The sequence below is a fragment of the Dermacentor andersoni genome, chromosome 3 (assembly GCF_023375885.2).
Source record: "Dermacentor andersoni chromosome 3, qqDerAnde1_hic_scaffold, whole genome shotgun sequence".
NCBI lineage: Eukaryota > Metazoa > Arthropoda > Arachnida > Ixodida > Ixodidae > Dermacentor > Dermacentor andersoni.
The window spans coordinates 66,132,976-66,159,436 of record NC_092816.1 but is presented as its reverse complement, the minus strand read 5'-3'; the positions used below and the strand labels follow the sequence as shown (position 1 = coordinate 66,159,436).

The 26,461-nt window shown below is 45.9% G+C and overlaps 1 protein-coding gene across 1 annotated transcript in view; it reads right to left on the bottom strand.

Annotated features, from left to right (window-relative positions):
- Gnf1 (germ line transcription factor 1) overlaps positions 1-26,461 on the bottom strand; it is a 62,539-nt gene that overhangs the window by 13,857 nt on the left and 22,221 nt on the right. Inside the window, exons 12-19 of the mRNA XM_050193995.3 lie at positions 25,576-25,875; positions 23,727-23,865; positions 22,743-22,846; positions 21,358-21,460; positions 13,439-13,521; positions 9,159-9,296; positions 3,875-3,970; positions 1,082-1,180 (exon numbers count right to left, since the gene is read on the bottom strand). Coding sequence (XP_050049952.2) covers positions 1,082-1,180; positions 3,875-3,970; positions 9,159-9,296; positions 13,439-13,521; positions 21,358-21,460; positions 22,743-22,846; positions 23,727-23,865; positions 25,576-25,875 — 1,062 coding nt within the window. The remainder of the gene's footprint in view (positions 1-1,081; positions 1,181-3,874; positions 3,971-9,158; positions 9,297-13,438; positions 13,522-21,357; positions 21,461-22,742; positions 22,847-23,726; positions 23,866-25,575; positions 25,876-26,461) is intronic.

Below are 26,461 nucleotides of genomic sequence, written 5' to 3'. Positions count from 1 at the left end.
AAATATGCGTGCCAACCTTGGTGTCACTAAGCACTGTAAAAGCCTGCATATATAATATGAGCTTAATTATATTATGAGGGGCAATTATGGCTAAGCAAAAGGAAAGGAGAGGATATTTCACTGCGAACAGCCAAGAAGAAACCACATATCCGATGCAGGAAACATGTACAGTAGAATCTTGTCCATGTGTTCTGGGTGAAAAAAAAAGAAAAATGTGAGAAAAAATTTCATGACGGGGAAAACGTATGATCCGAAGTCACAAAAAATTTGGCAGACTCAAATGTAGTTGACACGAATGTAATGCAAAACATTGACGCACGAGATGCTGATGCACCGTGCTGGTGGTGCCTCGAGTGGCCCGAGACGCGCATAGTTGTTATTGCAGGTTGGGCAAGCTTACGTACGAGCTCCTCAAGTTCGACTTGGTCGGCTATAATGCTACCAAAGTGAAATGTGACCCGCAGTTGGCGCTGCCTGCAGTAGCGGACGTGTTTGGTTTATTGCCTATTAAAGGCACGCAGTACGCTTCCAACAGCACTACGCCACACGCGCTGTGAAACAGATAGGTGAAGATGCTTATCACGATAAGGCTGGCAACGATAGCTGTGAATGCGATGTGTGAGGAGATTTGCAAGTACTGGAAAAGAAAACTGAGTGCACGCTGGCATTTTCACGTGACACAGGTGGGCAAGTACGGCGGCAAACCTGCTATGGTGAGCGCCTACTGCTCTCCATCGCACACGTGGAGCTCACCTTTTCTTGTTCATATGGGATCTAGCAGCCGAAAAACGAATCATGCGATCGCAGTTTGACAATGTGCTGAACGTTGGTGCCGAAAGATTGTTTTCCGAGACTGTATTAACTAATAAAAAAGAAGAGCTACTGCATTGAGTCGTTTTTTGTGTTTACAATAGCAAACGTTAGTGCCGGAAAATCGTGTGAAATCGAATCGTATCAACAAGATTATACTGTATATTCTCAAAGGTTTTAATGGAGCCTTGCCATCAGCACTCCTTTGCTTTCTACAGTTGCCACAGCCAAGAAATGTCAGGTAGGATTTCGAAATTACGGAAGGCCTCACCATTTTGATGTCCTTGGTGCCCTTGCCCGCATCAGCCTTTACCTGTGCCACACTCATGCTCTTTGTTCGGGAACTCCAAAGCGAGAGGTTGTGCAGTGCCTAAAAGCAAAAGTGCCATTTCGGCCGAAGGCACTCATTAATTAATAACAATAATACAACAACAACAACAACAACAAAAAATGGAAACAGGTAAGAAAACAACAATGTAAATAAACATAAAATTAGTTTTTCCCGTGCTTTGTACAGAAGTGTAAGAAAACGAAACATTTAGCTTTATGCATTGAGGATTTATGCATTTATGCAAAAACACCCTCAGGAAGTCTGTTATTCTGTTCATCCTTCTGTCTGCGTACATTACTTTGTACACACATGACACAAGAACAACCACGAACGGAATGACACGAAACTTGACAATTTCATGTGTTAGCCTAACCTAAAAAAATGTTTTTTTTTTTCCCCCATCTCAATGTATTAAGCAGAAGAGCCTGGGAAGATGGACGAGGCAGGTAGCTGACCTTCACCTCTCCTCCTCTACACCCCTGTACCGTGTAGACTGCCAGACACCTACACAAGCAAAATTTAAACACTACCAATAAACTGTCAACTGCGTCTACATCCAAGCAAATGCAATGACATGACAGGAATTAGCAAAGTTTGCACAAATCATATCAGCAACAGATACAGACAGCCACAAAAGTTCCCAGGACATAGGCTGCACAATAAATGCACATTCCTGCTCTGTTAAGGCATGGTGCTTCTAATCCGATATATCACCGTGGAGGTTGCAACGGTCACTCACTACACATCGAAACCTTCAGCTCAAGGCTGTGTGTCCCCGCCTTATGGATATTCAGTACCCCCGCCCCCTTCCCTGCAAATCCTCTGTCCTGTAAGCTTTTGTGGATACCTGTACGGTCATTTACTGATAACTCAGACTCGATGGGAACCAACACAAGGTATAGATAATTGGGAGTTTGAAATACCAGATTTTCAAAAAAATATAAGTGACTTTATTCCACAAGTGGCCAAGAACGGAGTGCTGTATTCTGGTATCGCCACTTTCAGGAAGAGTACCTCAACTTTCTTGTGACTAGCTCAAGATGCACTGGTGTCTACGAGCGACAGCATTCTCGGCACAGTGCCAGGCACACTACCTTATGGCAGTATGGAAATGCTGCCACTCATTGACGCACCCGGTGCTAGTCACGCGAAATATTGCAAAAATTAAAGCGTATCTTAAAGAGGGATCGTCCAAGAATATGACCCAAACTTGTCAACACGTTGCCATACACACATACGCTTGCCTTTGGCCAAGGCATTCTGTGGCTGCAATTTTCTAGCAATGCCTCTTATCCTACAGTTAATCCCGGATATACCAAACTTGGACATATCGAATTATGGTCTATACTGAACAGTCGTAACATTCCTTTGGAAATGCCATGCAAAAGCGCTACGCGTATATTGCATAGTACTTTAACCAATGAGGTTTTTATGATAGTGGACCTGTGTTTTGTGGCAATCTTTTATTGGACAGAAAGTATTGCTTTCCAGTTTTCCCCTAAAATACAGAAGGGCTTCCCCATTTTTCCTGCAGGTGGGTTATCGTAAGGCCAATCTGCACAACAAATGAGAGGGTGGACCGCGCATGATGTTACTGAACAATCGCTCAGCGCGTAACCATGGTTGACGCCGTGCTGGTCAACCGAGGTCCGCACTGATGGTAAAGAGAAGGCGCTGTTTCGTTATCAGGTTCGGTGCGATTTGCCACCTGTCAAAGAGTCTTAAAACGAGAGGTTCACAGCAACTTCACGTGACACAATGCGACGCAACGGACACATCAGTGGGAATGGACTCGGGTGTTCTGAGGCCGAAAGCCTCTTTTGCATATAAGTGTCTGCTGTTTGACTTGTTGCCAATGTATGATGGTCGGCCATTAGAAAAGTTGTGATCAGTTTTATTATCGAAGACCACACCGCAGTGCGAGTAACATGCAGAGAAAAAAGAAAAGTTTTGCGAGTTGGATGGCCTTGGAGAAACAAATTGGTAAATTCCCGCTTTTCACGACACGAGGAGAGTGCCCATGACGTGAGGAACTTTGAGATAAGCTTCAGATAGGCCAATTTTATATCTCAAACCACCCCTTTACCCTTTACCCTTTCAATAAAGTTTATCACCACCACCACCGACATATAGAACTATTTCGCCTGATCCTTACAGTACGTGCACCTGGGATCAACTGCATTCTTTTTCACGCTTTTCACACATAGTCGGTGGTTAGAGCGACGGTTCACATGTGTTAACAAAATCAGCCGGCCATGAATGGTGGATGATAAAAGTGGCACAGAACTGAGCGGAAGGCATTGCTACAAAATCATGGCCCATACCTTGACCATTGTCATGCTGTAGCTTGACAGACAAAGTACAGTCGATGCACGCACCAAGTTCTTATTGGTGATTTCTACATCAACAAGCCTTCGGAAGCTTTGCTTTAGAGGAGGCGCTGGCAATATGGCCGATGACTATGCTGGCGACATATCAAGACAGAAATATAGCAATTTCTGGCCAAATCAGAGGCCAAATTATCACATGGCTGCACAGGTGGAATCCGAATTATCGCACGGTGTGCTGTAAGGTGTCCAAAATTTTAGTCTTACTTATACATTAAATCTATGGGGCTACTGGCGGAGCTTTACAAATAATCAAGCAAGTCCAAATTATTGGTGCCCAAATTATCAGTTGACAACTGCATACCTTCTTAAGTGTAGGGAAATATAACAGAAAAATTACACTTACCTGTCGCACGTCCTGGTTGGAGGCCATGACAATCTCTTGTACAATGGCCGGGCTGATAGAGAGACCTTCCTTGCATGCAATGGACATCAACGCAGCCTGTCAATGTGAACAAAACATGAACAACATGAACAAACTAAGTCTTTGGGAATTCACTATGTCTAGGCGTAACGTTAAGAGACAAGAAGAGAGTGGTACGGATCAGAGAGCAAACAGGGATAGCCGATATTCTAATTGCCATTAAGAGAAAAAAATAAAGCTGGGCAGGCCAGTAAAAAAAAAAAAAAAATTATGGGGTTTTACGTGCCAAAACCACTTTCTGATTATGAGGCATGCCGTAGTGGAGGACTCCGGAAATTTTGACCACCTCGGGTTCTTTAACGTGCACCTAAATCCAAGTACACGGGTGTTTTCGCATTTTGCTCCCATCGAAATGCGGCCGCCGTGGCTGGGATTCGATCCTGCGACCGCATGCTCAGCAGCCTAACACCATAGCCACTGAGCAACCACGGCGGGTGAGGGGCAGGCCATGTAATGCATAGGATGGATAACAGGTGGACCATTAAGGTTACAGAATGGGTGCCAAGAGAAGGGAAGCGCAGTGGAGGATGGCAGAAAACAGGTGGGGTGACGAAATTAAGAAATTTGCAGGCGCTAGTTGGAATCAGTTGGTGCAGGGTAGGGGTAATTGGAGATTGCCGGGAGAGGCCTTCATCTTGCAGTGTACATAAAATAGGCTGATGATAACGATGTCTGAACATTGGCAGAAACAGCAATGGCAACCAAGCGCAAGTCCGGTGATTTTTAAGGAACACGGCACCACTGTGACGTAACAAATTCAGAGAGTAAACCTAAAGAACGGCATTGACACTGATCTGATAAAACATGTTTGAGAATTTCTTCCTGGGCTAACTAGAAAACACTGTCAAATAGGAAAATGCACTGAGCACAAGAACTCGAAAACGTAAAAGCACAAGATGAGCGGTTGCATTTTGCCTTCCTCGTACGGCTGGCAGAGCCATTGTTCCTACCATAGTTTTTGTGTTTGGCCATATGGTGTTTAGTGCGAGGTTGTGTGGTCTCTTTGTGTTGTCATGCGTTCTGCAATGCAAGGTCTAGCTGCTTCGACGTTCACCAACAAGCTTCCTGCTGTTCGGTGCCGTTTTTCATTGTAGCGATTTGCTGCTGTCAGCAATGGTGCCGACTCTGCCTTCGTCGCCGCTGATGGCTTCGAACAGATAGAAAGCCCTACTGTAGGTTGATGGGAAAGGAAACCGCCTACATCATCAAGCAAGTTGAAAGCAGCCGGTCACAAACCAACATGAGCAAGGAGTTCAGCATGTCCAAGCAGATGATTTCATATTTTTTTGAAAAATAAGGTGACGATATTGGAAGGGGCAAAAGTTGCAATGGTGACCTCAGGTCTGTTGTCGGCGTACCTTCAGACGCATGGAAGGCAGTTACAAGACACTCTTCGAAGCTGTTTTCACCATGTAAGGTTCATGCTTGGTCCTTAGACGGCGATCACATCCAAAGATGACGACAGCATGCCCGGTCAGTCCTCTGCCATGGAACTTGCAATCAACGACCTGCACGCTGCTTGTGTTGCGATTCCCACTGAGATAACATTTGAACGATTTGCCAATGCTGACAACAAGCTCCACCTCTGTGCATAATTACCCGACAATAAAATTGTCTATCAAGTGAAGGTTCACACGACTCCAAGACTGAAAATGAAGAGCCAGTACCTGTGCTGCTGCCGAGCTCTGAAGTGACGTGACTACTGATGGCGCGGTCATGAGTGCACAATGACGACATGACCCGAGTCCAAATTCAAGCAGACATTATTGTGTGCAAGCGAAACGTGGTACAAAAGTGAATTTACAGTTTCTTCAAGCCACTAGGGTAGTAAAAGGCAACCTTCTGACTGGCGTTGACCCAGTTGAAGATAGTGCCGGCTACTTTAGTGGCAGTATCAGATGTCGGCATGTATGCCTTTCTTTTTTTCTTTTCAGTAGTTTTCTTCACAGCCAATTTCAATGATGCAATGGAAGAGTTGTAGTGGTCTGCTATTCCATCCTTCACCCTCTCCATCCAAGGAATACTTATAAAATGGTGTGTTTTCTACATGCATTCGTTTTTGCAGCCTGCCTGATCTTACGAAAATTTTTTAGGTCCCTAGAGAGTTTGAAAAATGGGACATTGATAGGTCCCTAGAGAGTTTGAAAAATGAGACATTGATTATACTATTAGAGAGCAATTAATCCAAAGTAACGATTCTCGCTAGATTAAGCTCACAAGTGAGAGAATGCTTGCCCACAGCTGGAGTAGCATACAGGTCACATTTACTGGAAGCAAGAGTCACAGAATGCCTGATATCAGCCCTAAGATTAAAAGTACCTAAATAGGGATGGCAACATTTTTTCTAACTTTCGAAGAATTTCCCTACAACATCAAAGCTCACAGCTATGACTAAGAGGGGTTAGTTTCCAGCTATGAAAAAGAAGAAAGTATAGTTACAATCTGTTCGAAAGCATAGAACAATTCAGCGCTGTAAACTTGACTGACTTTTTGCGGAAAAAGAGCAGCAAGAATCTATGAAAAGACCACAAAGTTTGATACATCGCATAATGACATCAACAGCGTGGCGGTACAGGAGCAAGAGAAGCTGAGGAGATAGTGTAACATTCTACAGCGCAAAGCACTGAAGTCCAAAAATAAAGGTAAAAAAAGGACAAAGGAAGATGAATTGCAAGAGTACAAACAAGAGCGCTGACTACCAAATAGACTTATTGGTCCCAAAACACGCATATATACATATCTATGACGAGTGCTGACTGCCAACTGAATTTATTGGTCACAAAACACACATATGTGGCTGCAGAAATTTACACCATGGACTTAAACCAACTCACACACATCACTATTCTTATTAAGCTGAGGAAAGAATATTTTGCCTCTAATTGCTATTTCCTGAGCCAACAAGTAATCTTTTCTGCCAAGCAAACCTTAAGAGAGTTCGAAACAGGTACCATAAAATCTCATTATTACAAAAGTCAGATTAACGAAATTTTCAGATGTACAATTTTTTTTAATCGCCACAAAATGCCTAAATTTTCAACATAATAACTTTCAGTCCTACGAATTTCAGAACACCAAATATTTCACAACAATGTACGTAATTTAGTCGAGCAATCAATCACCAAGACGCTTCATCGTCACAAACTTATGTTGAAGTTTCGGTACCAAATCTCTGAATCTTACTTGCATCTACGATCATCATCCGCAGCAGCAGCCATGCACTGGGAGAATTCGTTTCAATGGGTACAGCTCCGGCAGCATCGGCATCAACTTGTCATTAAGCGTGGCTGATACTAGAATTATTCACGCAGTGGCTGGTGCAGCTTGACAACCTAACGAATTGTTGACAATTGTTCGGCACATATAGTGAATGTGCGATTGAGAAATGTGCAACTTGAATTGATGCCCCTGAAGTGTAGTTCTTTGCTCCAACCTTTGGACCAGGGCATCATCAGATGTGTGAAAGCCAAATTTCGGAAGTTGCTTATGCAGTGCCTCCCGCTTAGGTAATATTCCACTGAAGCTGCCCACAGAGGTCAATACCCGTGAAGCTGCAGAAATGCTTACAGGGTTGTAGTGGAACATCAAGGCAAGCACGATCAGCTGGTGAAAGGCAGGCCTCTTGAAGGCTTCAGCTACACCGTGAGACTGTGAGGACACAGCGAAGCTCAACTGAGAGCTGTGGAATGAGCTTACCAAGAAGCTCCCATAGACACCGTGGTGACCTCCTTCGATGATAACGTTGATAGCAACAGCACGGCAGCCACATCCACGGAGCTCACCAGCGAAAACATGGTGAATCAAGTGCGTGAGCAAGAAAAACGTAGTAGCAACGAAGATGATGTCGACACTGGATCAACACATGAAGAGAAAGAGCCTATTTCCAGTTCGGATGTTCTAGTTTTTCTCGAGAAGACCCGATCATTCCTTGGGTGCTTCAAAGATGTCCCCTATGACATTCACAGGAATAGTCGAGGATGTGGAGGCATTTGTCCTGCAGTTCTTGTTGTCTACTCGTCAGAAGGAGATAACAGACTTTTTCCAGCAATCAATTGTAGTCGAACTGTGCCCAGCGTTTTCGTTTATTACTTACATACCAACATGTGTATCTGCTGCAAATGTACATGATTTTTGTTGTTGTGTTATGTTACTGACACGAAAATTATGGTTGTTCAGTACTACTCTTTCGAAATAACTAATTAAATTTGTCAGTCCCACGAAGTTTGTTGTAACGAGATTCTATTGTAATTTACATGTCTATCCCAATTCAACATTTCATTTTCTGTGCCCAAAAATCATTGCTGGCACTGGAGAAAGTATAGTGTAGACAGGTATGAAAGAGAAAGCCTTAGCTGAGTTTAAATGTCCTTACTAATATTTGCAGTGAAATTAAACGCGTCCCGAACCACCCGTCGGTCTTAGTGATAAAACACATTCAGTGGATAGCATACATTGCAGTAAAGATCGCAGACAAATTTTGCAGTTGTCACGTGAAGTTTATAAGCTGAGTGTGTGAAGTTACTTTTTCCTCAAACATCCTCTTTTCCTGCTCCTTACCACTTTGGAAGCTATGTTACATAGTTTTGAAGTATGTTGCATATGTCGTTATATGCAACATTCCCTAGACGGCTGCTATTGACCGATAGCTAACATCAAAAAGGTCGCAGTTTCACCTAATGGTGAACTATTGCTTGCAAAAGCAAATTATTAGACAGCTATACGAAGCAAGGATAGTAGTTTTATCGGCCATATAAACTTGCAAACGTTTGCTTACTAAAAAAGTTAACAAACATGGTGTCCCGCGCACACAAGCGAACATAAACACATCTCATTTGATGACCTCGGACGCTCGCTGTCGAAACGCTGGCGTGAGAAAGCGCGACCCTTCGTGCTGCCTCTCGTTTCAACACAAACTAAGCAGCGAGAATACAGCACACACGAAGCTATCAGCCCTTGGCACACCTAGACTTTGTCTCCATCACTGATCGCTTTCAAGATAGGGCCTATGTGGCCGCGCTCAGCCAAGCAATACGCCCTCGCTGCTAGAGTAGAATCCCCCACCGTTGCCTTGCGTGCAATGGAAGACGGCGTACTTCCTCCCCGCCTATTTCCCTTGTGCAGCCGAGATGAAAAAAGCAGGTGAAATAGGCAAAGAAAGGGATTAGCCTTAAAACCCTAACATCCTTTAAAGCACATTTTTACCCACCTGAATTTGCTTGACCTGCGGTCGCTGGAATCGTAAGTCAAAACAGTAGTTCAACAAAGAGCGCATTTTCGGGTGTGAGCGGTCATTGCAGATGCATATTATGGGAATTCGTGAAGACTTGATCAGGGCAATTAGCTCCTGAAAAGACACAAGAAATGCAATGAACAAGCACGAAATAAGCATGACATCCTAACATTCGAGTTCGCAAATCAGATACAACACTGTCTTATAAGCATCCCATAATACTCCAAAAAGAAAAGGTCCACCGCACTAGAATTACAGGATACTGTAGCAGCAGTTTGGCCAAGTTAGTCACTGCTATGATAAGCCAGGCTGACCACTTGCACAAGCCATTGGTTTAGCGCAGTAATTACCTTACATCTCTTGTAGCCCTGACTGTAACTTTGAGACCTAAGTACTGTCACTTCGCAAGTGCAACCTGTACTCCAAATCAGAACAACTTCTAGAAGGAGACAAAAAAGGTGCAAATAACCTCCTACAACAATGTTAAAATCTTTGTAAAAGCAATCCTGAGTCATTTTCAGCAGAGTGTAAAGCTTGTGGGCTCACTGTACGTCTCCGCGCACGGCGTCGCCAAGTGGCCCCCGAGAAGTGGAGCCTCACGACGCAGCACGACGGCGTGCGGCGATAAACCCACCGCAGATTCGAGCACCGAGCCGAAAGGCCTGGCCGGCTCTGGCCGTACGCATGGGCGCTCTCCCAGGAACACAAGGCGCTCAGGACAGTTAAGACGTTTATTGATCGCAAATGGCCAACACGTACCAGACTGCACCGAAACACATGGAGTACACTCGGCGCCCGCGGTCCCCGATGGCGAGGGAAGGCTGGTTACACGCCGCGTCGAACCATGGTTCGCGCACGCGGGCCGAAATGCGTTCGCAAACGCTACCTAGCGCTTCCCGTCACCGACAATGGTCTGCGACGGTTCGGACACGCAAAATGTGACGCACTGAGCACCTGAGACTACCGCAAGGGCGGAATGCAGAGCCACTCAGCAAGCCACACCTACGCAAGCTGACAAAGCACGTGAACGTCCCCAGGCCGGGGCCGTTGGGGACACAAATAGCTGGTCGCTCACGTACCTTGCAGCTTGCCTCTCGTGACCGGCGCTTGTCCCTGTCGCAGCACGACTCCCCCGCGCACGGCGATCGTCCCCAGTCGGGGCTTCTTCCCTCTACGTTGTGGGGATGCGCGACCCTCGCGCCTCCCCTGATGTTTTCCCGCATAGCGCATCCCCTGATATGCTGTTTTTCCCGCACGCTCGCGTGGCCTGGCGCCCGCGGCGCTCGGAGTGGTACAAGCGCGGTGTGAGAGATGGCGCCACCGTCGCGGCGGGGTTACTCGGGCGCCGAGGGACAGGCGCTGGGTCTTTCCCGGCGGGTCGGGCGCACGGGTGGACGTCCCACGCGCGCGCGGCGACCCATGCTTCTGCGAGACCGCCTCGCGTGGCGGCCTTCGAGCGCGCCTCCGTTGGCGTGACCGAACACGCGAACGACCAGGCGTTGGGATCCAGCATGGGGCGAACATATTCGCTCGCTCGCGGTGAGTCGGACTTCTAGATTTGTCGCGCGCCCATCGGCATGTTTTGTGGATAGCCACTCGGCTAGCAGGCATGGATCTATGAAAGGTGCAATAAATGCCCTTGTGATTGTTTGCACTACTGTGTTGTCGTTCCTTTGTCCCAAGAGTACGGAGGAGGAGAAACCCGTATCTCCCACATCTGGCTGCCCAACGTGGACCTCTTGGGGCATCGGACGATAGATTTAACAGTTTTGCTTCGTTCGAGACCTTTGTTTGAACCGAAGCGTAGGGCTAGCGTGGATTTTGATCGCTAGCATCGGCGGCGTGCTTTCTTGAGCGAGGCGACGGAGGCTGTAGTGTGTTTGAACATGTTAGCATGCTAAGCCTTTTCGCAAGTGTTTTTTTTAATGACATTCGTCGGTACGAGAGCCACGTGGTCTGCATCCTGGGAGAGCGAGGCTGAGCGCCCGCGGAGTAGTGGCAAGCCTGAAGCGAGTGAGTACGGAAGCCTCGTGGGCGGTCCGAATTTCTTATGTAAATAGCTTCTTCTATCTCTTTGACTCGGATGAAGTCGCGGCTCAGGGAGCCGGGTGGCCGCGGGCCACGGGTGCCACTACGGGCTGACTGGTATTGCGGTCTGGCACCGGGCGCTCCGACACCGTCTGGGACGGTGGGCGCCGTCAACTCGGATGCTGTGTGCACCGAGCGGAGTAGGACCACCTCACAGAGCTGACGTCTCCTCGCGGCTGCCTGTTTTGCGCCCATTTTGGGTGTTGTTTTTGGATGCCGGTTGTTGTCAGGGTAGCGACGCTTTAGGCCTAAGGCTTTACGAAGCTGCCTGTCGCACGTGGAGGGACACAACCTGGTGGACCGTGGCGTTGAGGCGTTGCAATTTGCTTCCCTCATTCTGTTTAGCCTCGCACGAATTGAAATTACTCGTTCGGCTCAAGGAAGCGAGCTTCGTTCACGTGAACTTAGCATCTGAGTAGCTGCCCGATCCTTTGCTAGCCGAGTTGAACATCGTACCACGTGGGCGATGCGCATGCAGAATTCCTCTCCCTTGCACTACTTTAGTGTTTGCCGAGTGTTTTGAGTGTACGCAGCGTGATTGGAGTCACCCCTGGCTTGCTGCCACCTGCACATCGTCTGCGCTGCTGCCCCGGACTACGATCGAGTCACCCCGGGCGATGGTGATGCTGTGGCCAGTTCGGCGCAGCGACTTCGGCGGCCTCCTGCATCCAGCTCACAACCCTCGGCGGCGGACAAAGGAGCCAGCGGTCACCGACAGCTACGGCGGCTCTTGCCAGCAGGGCGCGTCGGCGCGAGCGACGCTTGCTCGTACCGACTACTGCGTCGTCGTCTCCGGAGTCCTGGCCTGGGATCGTGCCGTCGAGTCGCAAAGCTACTGCTGTGACCGGCGGACGCCAGCGGTGTACCCCAAGGACAGTCAGCTCGCATGTTATGGACAGCGTGTGGACATTTCCCCGGCGCGGCCACTGTTGCATGTACCACCTTGTTCGCGAAGCACGTGTTGATGTTAGACCGTGTCACATGTTTCGCCGGAATAAGAAGTGATTTAAGGTTGGGGGGATGTGGGGATGCGCGACCCTCGCGCCTCCCCTGATGTTTTCCCGCATAGCGCATCCCCTGATATGCTGTTTTTCCCGCACGCTCGCGTGGCCTGGCGCCCGCGGCGCTCGGAGTGGTACAAGCGCGGTGTGAGAGATGGCGCCACCGTCGCGGCGGGGTTACTCGGGCGCCGAGGGACAGGCGCTGGCTTTTTCCCGGCGGGTCGGCGCGCGGCGGAGGACGTCTCCCGCGAGCGCGCGGCGACCGATGCATCTGCGAGACCGCCTCGCGTGGCCGCCTTGGAACGCGCCACGATTCGCGTGACTATACACGCGAACGACCAGGCGTTGGGATCCAGCATGGAGCGAACATATTCGCTCGCGAGGACGCGGTGAGTCGGACTTCTAGATTTGTCGCGCGCCTATCGGCATGTTTTGGGGATATGAACTCGGCTAGCAGGCATGGATCTATGAAAGGTGCAATAAATGCCCTTGTGACTGTTTGCACTACTGTGTTGTCGTTCCTTTGTCCCAAGAGTACGGAGGAGAACCCCGTATCTCCCACAACGTCACGCCCCACGACCCAATCGCAGGGCCGCGTAGCATGACGTCGCGGGACGCGGTCGCGGCGCCCGGGGAAACGGCGCGCGGTAGAGGGGCAGTCATTTGGGAGGGGTTTTCCTCGCAATGGCGAATGAGTCCGTAGCCTTAGGCACAGCAACGACTGCGCCCCGGTAGACCGAAAGAAATCCCACAAGCTACAGAAGTAATTTTTGTTTTGTATGTCCAGTTATCACACCTCCTTCCCTGCTGCTCTCCGTTGATGCGTGGTGTGGCTTCATGGCAGTGCAGAACGCATTGCTGTGAAGCTGCACCTCAAGGCAAAATTTGCATATAATCTTTCATTCCAACGTCGTGTTTGGCTAGGCAACACATTTAAGAGCACATTTGAGAGACGTCTTAAGTTCTCAAACTTGGTGTGCAGTAATGGACGAAAAGTTCCAGGACAGCCAAAGCAGAACGAAAACAAAAGCTTTACAGCAATAAAGGCTCCTATTCAGCATACATCTCGTCAATTAAAGGTTTTAGCAGCCACAGCTTTCCATAATTTAGAGCGAGACTTTGCAGCAGACAACGCCATGAGTTCGATGGTCATGCGCTGGAACTTGCCTGAACTCCACCCCTGTCCTCATTGCCTGCCATGCCATCCACTTCATCCATGATGAGTACATGTCTGGATGTCATGCCAGATCCTGGTAAAAAAATGTGGACATTCAGTTTTTCGTGGACATGTCACAATGCACTTTTTAATTTATGGTGCACCAGATAAACGGTACACAAAGAAGAAGAAGATATACAAAGTGGTGCTCGTAAAATATAAATGACAACATTTTCCCATTTTTGCACACCAACTGGATTTTACCATAAAGTGAACTGAGGCACATTTCTTCAGTTTAACTAAATATGCCTTAAAGGGTGCCTGAAATGGTTTGGACAAATTTTGTAGGCACGTAGGGTACAGCTACAGTATATCATACACCGTACAATTTGTGTGAAGCGTCTCATATTAAGATAGCTACAGACGATTACAAGTTTCCCTCATTTATAGACATGCATTTTCTCCTCAACTCGTTTGTTGAGTGATCAGGGCTAAGCTACGCCTTCACTGGCTCTGCATCATGGTGTTGTCTACTTCTGGTTGTCTTGGAATCAGCATGCCAAGCCTCTTTGACCTCTCCGCCAGTCGCCTGGCAGTCGATTCCAAGCGAGGGTTATCGAAGCTGTGGGCATTGTGAGCATTCTGTCGCAGCACCAAGCGTGTCTGGTATTCCGGTAACCGCAGGCGAGCTGGGCATTTCGGAGGATGGGTGGAGGCGTAAACTAAGGCCCCTCCATACTCTTATTGCTGTGATGAAGGAGCTTTAGCATAGACATGCGTGAGCGCCCTCATCGGTCTGCAAGGTCAGCCAAAGAATATTGCTCTAACCATCTGTAAAACATTTGAAACGTCTAGAAAAACAATGTGTTCATGATTACACTCCTGCCAAAAATTTCCGCCAGCAGCAAAGTCGAATACACTTCTGTGTTTGGTTGAGACCAGTGCGACCAGATGGCTGCACTGTGCAGACCGTTTGCGCCTCCGCTAATCCCGTGAAACATCAGCTTGCACTTGTGTTTATCTGAATACCACACACGCGAAACACTATTGTGGTAGTAATACTCTGGTGTAAAGTGATGGCCACAAATGCGCAAATCCTGGCACCGATTGGATACCGACAGTCCCATGCGCTGCAGCCACTCCGCTCGTCTGCTGCCTTGCAGAGGGACCCGATGTCGCAGCTTGACATATTGCCAGTCGCTACGTTTGCAGCCCACAACCTAAGAAGGGCGAACCATGGTGCTTGCGAAAAGAAAGGTCGAGACCAACACTGACCACGGAGCTTTCATCAACAAGGAGCACGTTGTAACACAAGCAGACGACCCTTGCTGTGTGTCGGAAGTAATGAGTGTAGTGATAAATTGTCCTAGCGCGTTCTCTTTCTGCTACTTTCTTTCTTATAGAAACAAATTAACTAACATTCCAACTATTACGAACAACATTTGTCTGCCATAAAGTTGGAAAAATTATTGCTGATGCTGCCTGGGCAGCCAGTAGGATATCTCACCCTACTGGCGTCATATGGTCACCTCACGTCACATGGTCAGGGGGGGGCAGAAAACTCAGCCGAGTGGCATACTGCTGCGATCGGTAGCGACATACATTTTTAAAACTTCATAATAAATTACAGCCTTTATGCAGAGCACTTGGATGCGGCAATTAATGATCAGAAGCACCTACCCTAACGACTCAGTATGTTTGTACAAAATCGTGAAAACCATTTCAGGGTCCCTTTAAAATAAGTCGGGAACCTGCTTTATTACCGTATAGACTCATAGAAGAGCCGTCTTTCGCAATTTTGATGAGGTACCGCCCTTACAAGGCACCGAACCTCTTGCTCAATATGGTGCTGGCGCAGTCGGCGACTTGTGCCCACCCCGGATCGCCGGATGTGCTGTTGCATCAGAGGTCAATGCGCAGCTCTCGCCATTTTGTAGAAGCGCACGGAAGTAAGCGGCGGTTGAAAATTAATCGGTGCGTGCACGCATCATTGGGACACTGAATGTGATGGCTTCATTATTGGAAATCTTTTCAAAATTTTAGGCTGCCAGGTTGGGGGTGTGACCCTCGCACAGGCATGGTCCTTACATGAGCCTATATGGTATGTGCTGCAGCACTGAAAATAGAGTTCTAGAATAGAGGCCCCAATAATTAAGGGCACCAAGGAGCTTTACGGGTGTTAGCATTGGGGCACGCAGGAGTGAAGAGTTATAGAATAGGGCTTTGTGTTTGCATATAACGTCTTGCACTTGCAGCGCCACTACGGCATCAAAGAAAAGCTAGTGTAAATAATTAAATAAAATATGCAGTTTTATGATAAGAAAAGTCATTTTGATTTCGTGCTTTCGGATTCAATTACAATTTTGATGTTATTCTATCAGCAGCAAGCAATTTGTTGTGCTTCATTAAGCCGTGTTAGGCCTATGAGCCATGAAATTGACAATTGAATTCAGAATCAGCAGCATCTAATGGATCAATCTTCATTACACACGTTAGTTGAGACGAAGCGATAACTGCAGTCACTTAACCTAGCTTACGAACTTGAGGTGTTACCCTGAATCAAGCCCAGTTTGGTGCTAGGTTAGAGCTGTTGCTTCGATATGTGCTGCCATGTTTGTTGATGCAAAGCTTTCGGGGCAGCTTTTGGGTCTCCCACTAAATCATAGAGTGCTCGATGCAAAATTCACTGAATAGAGTGCCCGATGCAAAACCCAAATGAAGTTTGCGTCTTGCCCATGCGCAATGGCTTCGACGCTATTTCTTTGGGGCCCCAAAACATGGGGTCACTATTCTAAAACTCTCTAATGTTTCAGAATGCAAGGATTCAAGTAGCCAAATTTGATCACTTTGTCAACGGTAAACTGCAAAAAAAAACTAATTAGAAGCTCCCAATAACTAAATAAAAGTGATTAAAGCACGGCCATATTTTGTGCCTGCTGCCTAAAGCCCACATAAGTAGCTTTGAAGTAGCTTTGAAGGAACTGTCAAAACTTATCAACAAGGCAAAGGTAAGAGATATTCGAAATTATAACGTCAGAAAGACTGAAGAAGCCATAAAAAATAGACGCAGCCTGAAATCGGTCAGAAGGAAACTTGCCATAGGACAAACCAAAGATATAGTAAAATCAGCGGAAGAATTCTATACTGACCTGTGCAGTACCCAGAGGAGTTGGAAAGCCTACATTCGGAACAGTAATTAACAGGATACAGAAACTCCTCCCATAAAACTAGCGATGAGGTCAGAAGGTCCTTGCAAAACATGAAATGGGGAAGAGTGGCAGAAGATGGAATAACAGTTGATCTAATCAAACATGGAGGAGACATTATGCCTGGAAACAAAGTGTCTATCGACTGCAAGGGTCCCAGAAAACTGGAAGAATGGAAACGTTATACTAATCCACAAAAAGAGAGACATTAAAGAATTGAAAGATTATAGACCCATTAGCTTATTCCCAGTGTTATATAAAATATTCACCAAGATAATTTGTAATAGAATAAGGGCAACATTGGACTTTAGCCAACCAAGGGAACAGGCTGGCTTCAGGAAGGGATAATTTACAATGGATCACTTCCATGTTGTTAATCAGGTAATCGATAAATCTGCAGAGTATAATCAGCCTTTCTATATGGCTTTCATAGATTATGAAAAGGCATTTATTCAGTAGAGATACCAGCAGTCATAGAGGCATTACACAATCAAGGAGTACAGACCGCCTACGTAAATATCTTGGAATATATCCACAGAGATTCCACAGCTACCCTAATTCTATACAAGAAAAGCAGGAAGATACCTATAAAGAAAGGGGTCAGACAAGGAGACACAATCTCTCCAATGCTATTCACTGCGTGCTTGGAAGAAGTATAATATTCAAGCTATTAAACTGGGAAGGCTTAGGAGCAAGGAACCATGGCAAATATCTCAGCAAGCTTCGGTTTGCCAATGAGATTGTTCTATTGAGCAATACTGCAGACGAGTTACAACAAATGATTTAGGACTTTAACAGAGAGAGTGTAAGAGTGGGGTTGAAGATTAATATGCAGAAGACCAAGATGATGATGAATAGCCAGGCAAGGGAACAAGAGTTCAGGATCGCCAGTCTGCCTCTAGAGTCTGTGAAGGAGTACGTTACCTAGGTCAACTAATCACAGGGAACCCTGATCATGAGAAGGAAATTCATAGAAGAATAAAAATGGGTTGGGTCGCACGCAGCAGACATTGTCAGCTCGTGACTGGAAGCTTCAAAATTATCACTGAAGAGGAAGGTGTACCATCAGTGCATTTTACTGGTGCTGACATATGGGGCAGAGACTTGGAGACTGACAAAGAAGCTTGAGAACAAGTTAAGGTCCACGCAAAGAGCGATGAAACGAAGAATGCTAGGCATAACTTCAAGATACAGAAAGGGAGCAGTCTGGATCAGAGAGCAAACAGGTATAGCCCAATATTCTAATTGACACTAGGAGAAAAAAAATGGAGCTGGGCATGTCATGTAGTATGCCGGTTAGATAACCGTTGGACAATTAGGGCTACAGAATGGGCACCAAGAGAAGGGAAGCGTAGTCAAGGACGGCAGAAGACTAGGTGGGGCGATGATATTAGGAAATTCGTGGGCACTAGTTGGAATCGCTTGGCACAGGACAGGGGTAGTAGAAGATCGCAGGGAGAGGCGTTCGTCCGGCAGTGGACATAAAATGGGCTGATGATGATAATTAAGATATCAGCTCCGATATGTGTTCTGCGAGAGTATAATGGCATCAGATGTCTTCTACAAAGAGGCAATTGATAAATTGATTGATTGCTTGATTTACATTTAACATCCCAAAGCTGCACAGTGGTCATGAGGGATGCTGTAGTTGAGGGCTCCAGATTAAATTTTGAACATTTGGGGTTCTTTAACTACTTAAACATAAGAAGAGAAGCGTTATTGCGTTCTGCCTGCATTGGAATGCTCCTGCTGCAGCTGGGAATTTAACCAGCAACCTTGCGCTAAGCAAGCAGAAAAGCGGCCATAAGCATGGAAATTATTAGCTGTTTTGCCACTACTTCAAAAAGTGTCTCCTCATTGGATTGCTGACCAACAATGTGTACTGTTTACCCTGGATGGAACTTCATTTCAAGCCAAGCTCTAACAGTAACTGTTTTAAGCCTTTGAGGGAAATTTTTTTTCGCCAAATGTGACCCCCGGGGTCTCATTTTTTTATTGCAGATTTAAGATATTCAGACTGACTCATTTCGAAAAATGTATACGGCAATCTTCTTTATTAGACCATAAAGTGACAAAACATATTTTCCGTAGGTAAATATGCATTGCTTATTCATGAATACAAATGGGCTTCCATAAATACTTATTATAAGACTAAAAAAGTAGATACACTGAAATAGATATAAAGTAAAACTTCGTTAATTCAGATTTCACGGGACTGAAAAAATTTCTGAATTAACCGAACATCGAATTATCGAGGGTATCCAGAAAACAGTTAGCAAATGCTTACTACATCAACACGCTTTTTATTTGGTGATGAATGAGCAAATGATGTTTCTATTTCCCACAAAAGCAGTGCGGAAGCTGCAATTCTCGTCATCTCGTGACACATTGGCTCACACAGCAGCGATCGAGGCCTTGCGAATTCCTTTGCAGCACGTCCGCGGTGCGCACCTTCATTTGTGACACGCTTTGCACTACCGTGAGCACATCCCAACTTTTTCTTTCTTTTTTCGCTAGTGAGCTGATCGCCAACAGGTCGTCTGTATATCGCGATGTAGTCAGTGCTCTTAATCCTCGACAGCTCTGCACCAAGTCAAAGCAAAACAACTCTTGGCCGCAACTGCTGCGGAGGAAACGGCGGCCACTGCTGACGCCATTATGAACGGCAAGTTTGCAGTGCTGAAGGCACGCGGCCGATGCACACAGAGTCAGAGCGAAACTACTGTTCACTACACAGTTCTTTAGGTACACGGCCGACGCACGTACCGAGTGAAAACAAAACTACTGTTTTCCGCAACCACTGCGGAAAAAACCACAGCCGCTATCGACGCAATCATGGATGGTGACTGCACAATTACGGAAGCACGCGGCCAATGCGGTGGTCAACGCAAGAATAAAGGCTTTAAAGGCACAAGTAGGCAAGAAGTGTTCCGGCGTTACTGTTATCCACATATGATTACCGCTGATGACTATGGCAATGCAGACTCTACGCCGCGGTGCCATATATTTATGCCATTGACCCTCAAAAGGTTAAGGGCAGGCAGCCCTCTGAACACACACATGTTGACCTGAATTATCACTCGCGAAAGTGCATTGCACTTTACATAACCATAGTTTCTCGTACATCTTCAGTAACACATGGTCATTCAACTGATCAGCATTGCCTTGTGCCATAAAAATCTGGAACAGTCTTCCCGACAACAGTGCCTCTTTACCCAATCATGATGCTTTTCATGAAGAACTGCAAAGCTTTTTTATTCATCTTTATGCATAACAATGTTTGTGAGTTGCTTTCTATGTTCATCTGTTCTGCTGACTAGCTTTAATATTTTCAAATATAAGCACACGAATAGTTCCTTTTCTAAGTACAGTGGAACCCTGGTTATATGTCCGCCAATTCTGTGATGTCCCCGATTTTACGTCAGATAAGTGCAGTCCCAGCAAACTAGCCATAGAGACACTGTATTAAAAACCTCGATTTAATGACGGCAAGATTACGCACACCCCATTTCATACAACAGCCCACATAAAACTGCGATCCCAATGGCGACGCAAGAGAAGTGCCGCTGGCTTCTGGCAGCTCCCTCCTGGAGTCGGAAGGGGAGAGCACTCCTTCGCATGCGGACAGCTCCGCCTAGTTTCGGGGCTCCCTCCTAGCCTCTTCTTTTCTTCCCTAGCGTTGTTCGCTGCCCTCTCATCATTCTATTTCTCTTCCCCTCTTCATGTCACTCAACCACTGCCCATATTCGTCCCTTCATTGTTGTCTCACTGTGCTTTCTTTCTCTTGCTGTTTTCTCTTAGCAGCGACTGCTACTGCCATCAGATGCATTTACGTAAGCAGCCGTTGGCGTTTTTGGTGCCGAGTCTCGCAAAAGTGAAACAACCTCTGAAAGTGATCACCCGAGAACACCGCCCTAGCACATATGGAAAACGCAAACGCATGTGCGAAGATCGGATTGATTAGTCACTGAAAGGCACACAGACTGTATCCGATACGTGTCTATGCGTGCAGTTGGGAGCTTTGTTTACGTGTGAGCACAGAAGCCTTCTCGCGTGTCTGCCCCGCAGTTTCCGGTTTCGCACAGCTCGCCATATCATGCCAACACTGCTGGCTGCCACCTTGGACGACGCCAACCCCACAGATGCTGCCATGTCCGTGCTTACGTTAGCACATGTGCTGCGAGGCAGCAACAGCATAGAGAGATTCGTCTGTGCAGGCAACCACGTCATAGGTGACCTCCTTGCTGAGTGGCTCAAAGAAAGACTGTAAGAAATTGACCAATTTTGTTAAAGTCTGTAAATGAGAGAATAATGCTTTAACATCCTGGTGGGCGCATATCACAATACACGGTACGCTAAATAAGCTGTTTTGGTTTCTGAGTCCTGCAGGTTATTAGCCCATAGCTTAAATTGAAGCTCCTCACAACTGTTTCGCGTAAGACTGTATTATAAACATCATTCTTGTTGGTAAGATGATACAATGCCTGAATTATATAACGCTTTTCACATGGTCCCAAGAAAGTTGTAAAATTGGGGATCTACTGTATGTATATGTCTGCTTTGTCTGATAATGTAATACTCTTCATTATTTGCTCTATTTGTAACCTTTTGCATTTTACGTCCCTTACTCATTTGACCCTTTAATGAACCTGTAATGTCAATAAACAAACCCATGCAGCAATATTCCTGCCGAATGAAGACGACATAGCAGTCTTAAAACACACCTGTAAGCGTGAGGTTCCCCAGGGTCTCAGCCACGTGTTCAACAAGACTCTTCTTAGAACGAGTGTCTGAAGCATTCATCTCCAAAATGCTGTAGCCAGCTTCCTGCAATTCAAGACAGGCCAATTTCCATTTAAGGTTACATACAAGTCACAACCAGCAGGACAGAATGGGCATTGGACAAGGAAACTGCACTGCACATCTCTGTCCTATTTTGGTACTACAGTCAACTCTCGTTGCAACGGACCATGATAATCCAACAAAAAACGTCCGTTGTATCTGAAGTCAGTAATACCCTAAACGCCTCACTTCCGAAACTTTCATCGCGATGTCTAACAACTTTATTGCAAAGAGAGAGTGACGAACTTTCAAAGTAAAAAAACAAACAAAAAATGTTGCAGTTTCGCCCGAAACGCAAAGCATTGATTGCGATAGCAAATTAAGCAAGATAAGCGTGGCAGCAGCAGTGATCGAATTGACCTTTGTGCGGTGTCTGGCTTCAACACGAACTAACCGTCGAAAGTATAGCACATACGAAGCTACTGGCACTGGGCGCACTTTGTCAACATCGCAGATCACTTTCAAGATAAGGTGCCCGTGCGGGCGAGCACTTTGTCATCGCAAATCGCTTTTCAATATATGGCCACCCGTGCAGGTGAGCACTTCATCATCGCAGATCGCTTTCAAGATACGGTGGCCGCACCGTAAGCAGCAGCCGCCGTAGTGAACCCCCCCCCCCCCCCCGCGTGCCTTGTGAGTAAAAAAAGATAGCGCGTTTCCACACCACCTTCCTCCTTTGCGCACACAATATTGAGCTGCGATCATTGGTTTCGGATCAACGGATCATCGGATCAACATTTTATCGGCCAATATTGAAAAAAGTTCTGCTACTCTCCTCCACTGTAGCCAAAACGCGGTCCGTTAAAAGCGAACTTCATTGCATTAACAAAATAGGTAGAACGAACGAAGGCTGAAATATGGCTCGTTATATCCGAACGTCTATTGTACGCGGGTCTGTTGTAACGAGCGTAGACTGTATAAGGAAAGCTAGCAGGCCAGTCAAACAATCTTAATACCTGAAGTTTAGTAAGGTAATGGCATATCTTGAACAGTGGATGCTGTTCATTTACCAATTAACCTGTGTGTTGACAGACTCTCATGAAGCTGAGGACCACAAAAGATGACGTGCATTATGAGCAGCATGTAAAGTTGTGCACATAGAACAGTCAATGTCCGGATGTGCAGAAACTTGTACATTTATGATGTTTACTCAAATACTATGCTGAATAAAGGGTGCTTTACTGGCTGAGAGTGACACAATAATGCATGCCACCAAGGCATACTGAAAAACCAGTCAGCAGCCGGCTTTACTCTAAAGTTGCCTCACCCGTGCTGCGAGTGTAGCAGTGGTGGTCTTGCCGATGCCAGGGGATCCAGACAGAAGTGCTGCCTTGAAGGCGGAACCATCGCCTCCACCTCCTCCCCATTTAGCTGCGTTATACACATTTTTTTGAAGAGCACAGGCAAGGACAATGTTCTGGTCTGACGCCTTGCAGACAACAAGCTACATTGTAGTATTTGTAAAAGACAGCCAAGCTTCTGCGACTAAAAGGACTACTTTCTTGACAGGGAGCATCACTTTCTCTGGCTTTCAACAAGTGTGTATGTCCATCCGAGCTTTGGCACAGTAACAGGTACCTTACGCCCCATAGTTGGTTCAGGTAACCATGTAGAGGTTGCCATAACCTTTCTACTAACACTCCTTACAGTAATAAAGCACTAAGCATAGTAATGGGCAATTCTAGTAACTTCTTAAACAAATATCGCCACGACTGAAAAAGTGGGTCTATGTTCAACATTACAAGGTCTGATGTTGCAGTAAACGTGATCCCAAGTGGGCACCAATTGGTGAGGCAAGTGTTTTTAGCAGCTGCAAATAAAAGTATCCATATTGTAAACAATGTAACTGACTAGAATGGCCTGCTAAAATACTGCATACAAGTATTGTTTAAATTCAATCTGAAAAAAGAAAAAAGGATTCATTCTTAAGAGCCACCCAAGAAGAATCTTGGTGCCACATTAAAAGCAAATCCTACTTAACAGTCTCACTTTGAACTACACGAAGTAACGCATCATAGCAAGGAGCCACAAGAACAAGCTTTTGGAAAGCCAAATGGGGGAACAGCTACCCCCACTAACCCTGGCACTGAGGCTTCATTTCAGTGGCCCTTTTATGTGTGTGTGTGTGTGTGTATAATATATATATATATATATATATATTACTATTCAGGCAAGTACTAGGCACTTGATATCGAGAACCACATACAGCGAACATAAAGGGGCAGTGGAAGCGCAGCAGAGCAACACTCACGAATTGGTTTCTTGGGTCCAGCACGGCTCTTGTGCCAGTTGCGCAACCACAGGAGCAACTTGCCACAGTTGCTCTTGTCTCCCTGCTGGCCGATGATCTGCTTGGTCGTCTGTGGCTTGTACTTGTCCACCCACATCTCCTGCAGGAGGGACAGGTATCGGTGAGAGAAAGCAAGAAATCAGCAGCATACTTCAGCGATGACTCTGGCTCTGAACTCGGTTACTATGGCGGCAGCAGGCTCTCGTCATGATACCACCATCTTTTCAAGAACAAAATTTTCTTGAGATGCACCATCGACCTTGTCTGCTACAGTATTGACTGTTGTAGCTTCCAAACAGGGTTGCTAACCATCCCGGATTTAACAAGACAGTTCCAATTTTGAATAAAACCCTCGAGCCCCGACTTGACCCAGTCGGGACAGCCAAATGTCCTGAATATTGAATTGCTTATTCTGTATAAGAATCAATAATAAACCACATTTCCTTCTTATAACATGCCTGACAGCAGGGCTGCACATACTTATTGCTGGATTCTCATAAACATAAAAGCAGTTTCGTTTTTGTCATGGTTCTAGCACTGTTGTGGGCCCTAACCATTTTATTTACAGTATACCTTCATCTGTACTGGTACCCGTGGGGCCAGTTAATTACTGCACTTTTCTTTTGTAAATCATGATTTGGTAGGTCTAAAAACAATCGTGCAACTTTGTTGCAGGTACGGACTGGTGCCAATGCTCTCCTGTCTCCTTTCCACCTCTCCGATAGAATGGCTGAGTGCGCTGACATTAAAGGGGTGGAAACAAGATGAGAGCGGTGCACGAGGCCGGCAATGCGTAGGACAATGTGAACAAAGCATGCCGTGCGGGGTGTGCGGCACAAAGGCACAAAGGGTACACAGGCGAATGTGGCGGCTCGCGTTCTTTTTTCCCCCTTTCTTCTTTCTTTAAAGAAATTTGCCTTTTTTTTACTTTTGGCGCACCCAGTAGACAGATTTATTTGTCATAACCAATAATGCGGCATGGGAGTACTGTAGTAAGCGGTTTACTGCACCACAGAACACAGACAAAAGTTGACGGTGCAACTGCTGTTCATCGTTATATCTGATGTATTGTTAAAACTGGTGTTGTTACAAGTCGGTCAAATTATATTGTGATACAATATTTTCATAGAATCCCTGTTGGATGGCATCAGCACTTTTTAGTTGCACACAGAAACAGCCTGTGAGAATGCTCTATTCTCTCGCGACGCCTGGGATCTGGCTCCCTTGCATAAAAGGTGCTGTGGCAAAAGTCTTCCTGTTTGTGAGACGTCACCTGCAAACCACTAAAATTTACTTTTTTGCTACCTCTCAACTCACAGATGACCATCTACAAGTACGAAGAGATCAAGAGCCCTCTCAGGGTATGTTCCATTCTCTTCAAAAAGCTCTACACCTTGCCGTAAACATTCACAAAATGATTTAAATGCAGTCTGCGATACGAATTACCGAAAGCACAATGTCAGACAACTAAAAATATTTATTTAACAGTGAGAGGTGGGCTAGTTGGTGGTCGATATTGGAATGCATTATGTAACCGCGCAAACTACAACAGACGAAGAAGGAAACACTCGGGACAAGCAGGACATCCAGGACTTTCGGCACCCTATTTTCTGCGCTTGTCCTGTATGTTTCCTTCTTCGTCCGTTGTCATTTGCGCGGTTACATAATGCATTCCAAAAAATATCTAGCCCATCTTATTTTTTTTCTTTTATTTAATAAGTGTATTTCCCTGGAAACTTCTGCAGCTAAAGATTTGCAAGGAGAAATTTGCAAGGGGAGATTTGCAAGGGGAGGCTAAGGAGTAGCTTACAGCAGATGTCCGTGTCTTCTGGCTGCTGGATGCCGACGGTGGGTCCTCGGCAGCAGTATCTCCTGACTTCTTGTTCGAGGAAATGACACGCTCACTGACTTTTCGTGCCCTCTTTTCCTGATGGTTTTCCGAACTGTCTTCAGGCTCCACTTTTCGTTTCTTCTTCGGGGTATCTGCCTCTTCTGGCTCTTCCTTAGCTTCTGCTTTTTCAGCCTTGCGCTTGCCATCACCACTTGAACGACTTTCAATCAGCTCGTACAGAGCATTTTCATCTATTATTTCCACCTTACATTCTTCGGCCTGAAATGAAATGACGAATGAATAGAAGGTTCTTACATTTGCATGAGAGGCAATGAGTGCATGAACAATGCAAGCACGAACTTCCAATATAAGAGCTACATAAAAAAAAACATAAAAACCTCTTGCACAATATACTGAAATTTTGATAATATACCACATTCACTCATGTAAGGCTGCAAGAGCTACACACCACTTTGGAGAGAGAACATTTTTGGGGAAAATAATTCACTAAGTATCACGCACACATGCTGGTTAATCCTTGCGAGCCACTGCTAGATGACATCATAACCCACTTCATAGATAGTGAACTACGCTACGAAGGCTAGAGTAGAGAGACTTCTCTCACTGCGCATATTCACAATGAAAATATGCAATCATGCATATTTATTACATGAAAGGCGTCTGAAATCTGAATCCATTTTGCCAACAAACAAAGGGAGTGGTTTCTGCAATTACCCACAAAAATGCATCCCTTGCTCTCGTGACCGAAACTTAGTATAACACATGCTGGAAGGACAAAGTTAGACAAATAATACATCATTTGACATTCTCGATATAAAAAGGTGTCTAACATTTTTATCATTTC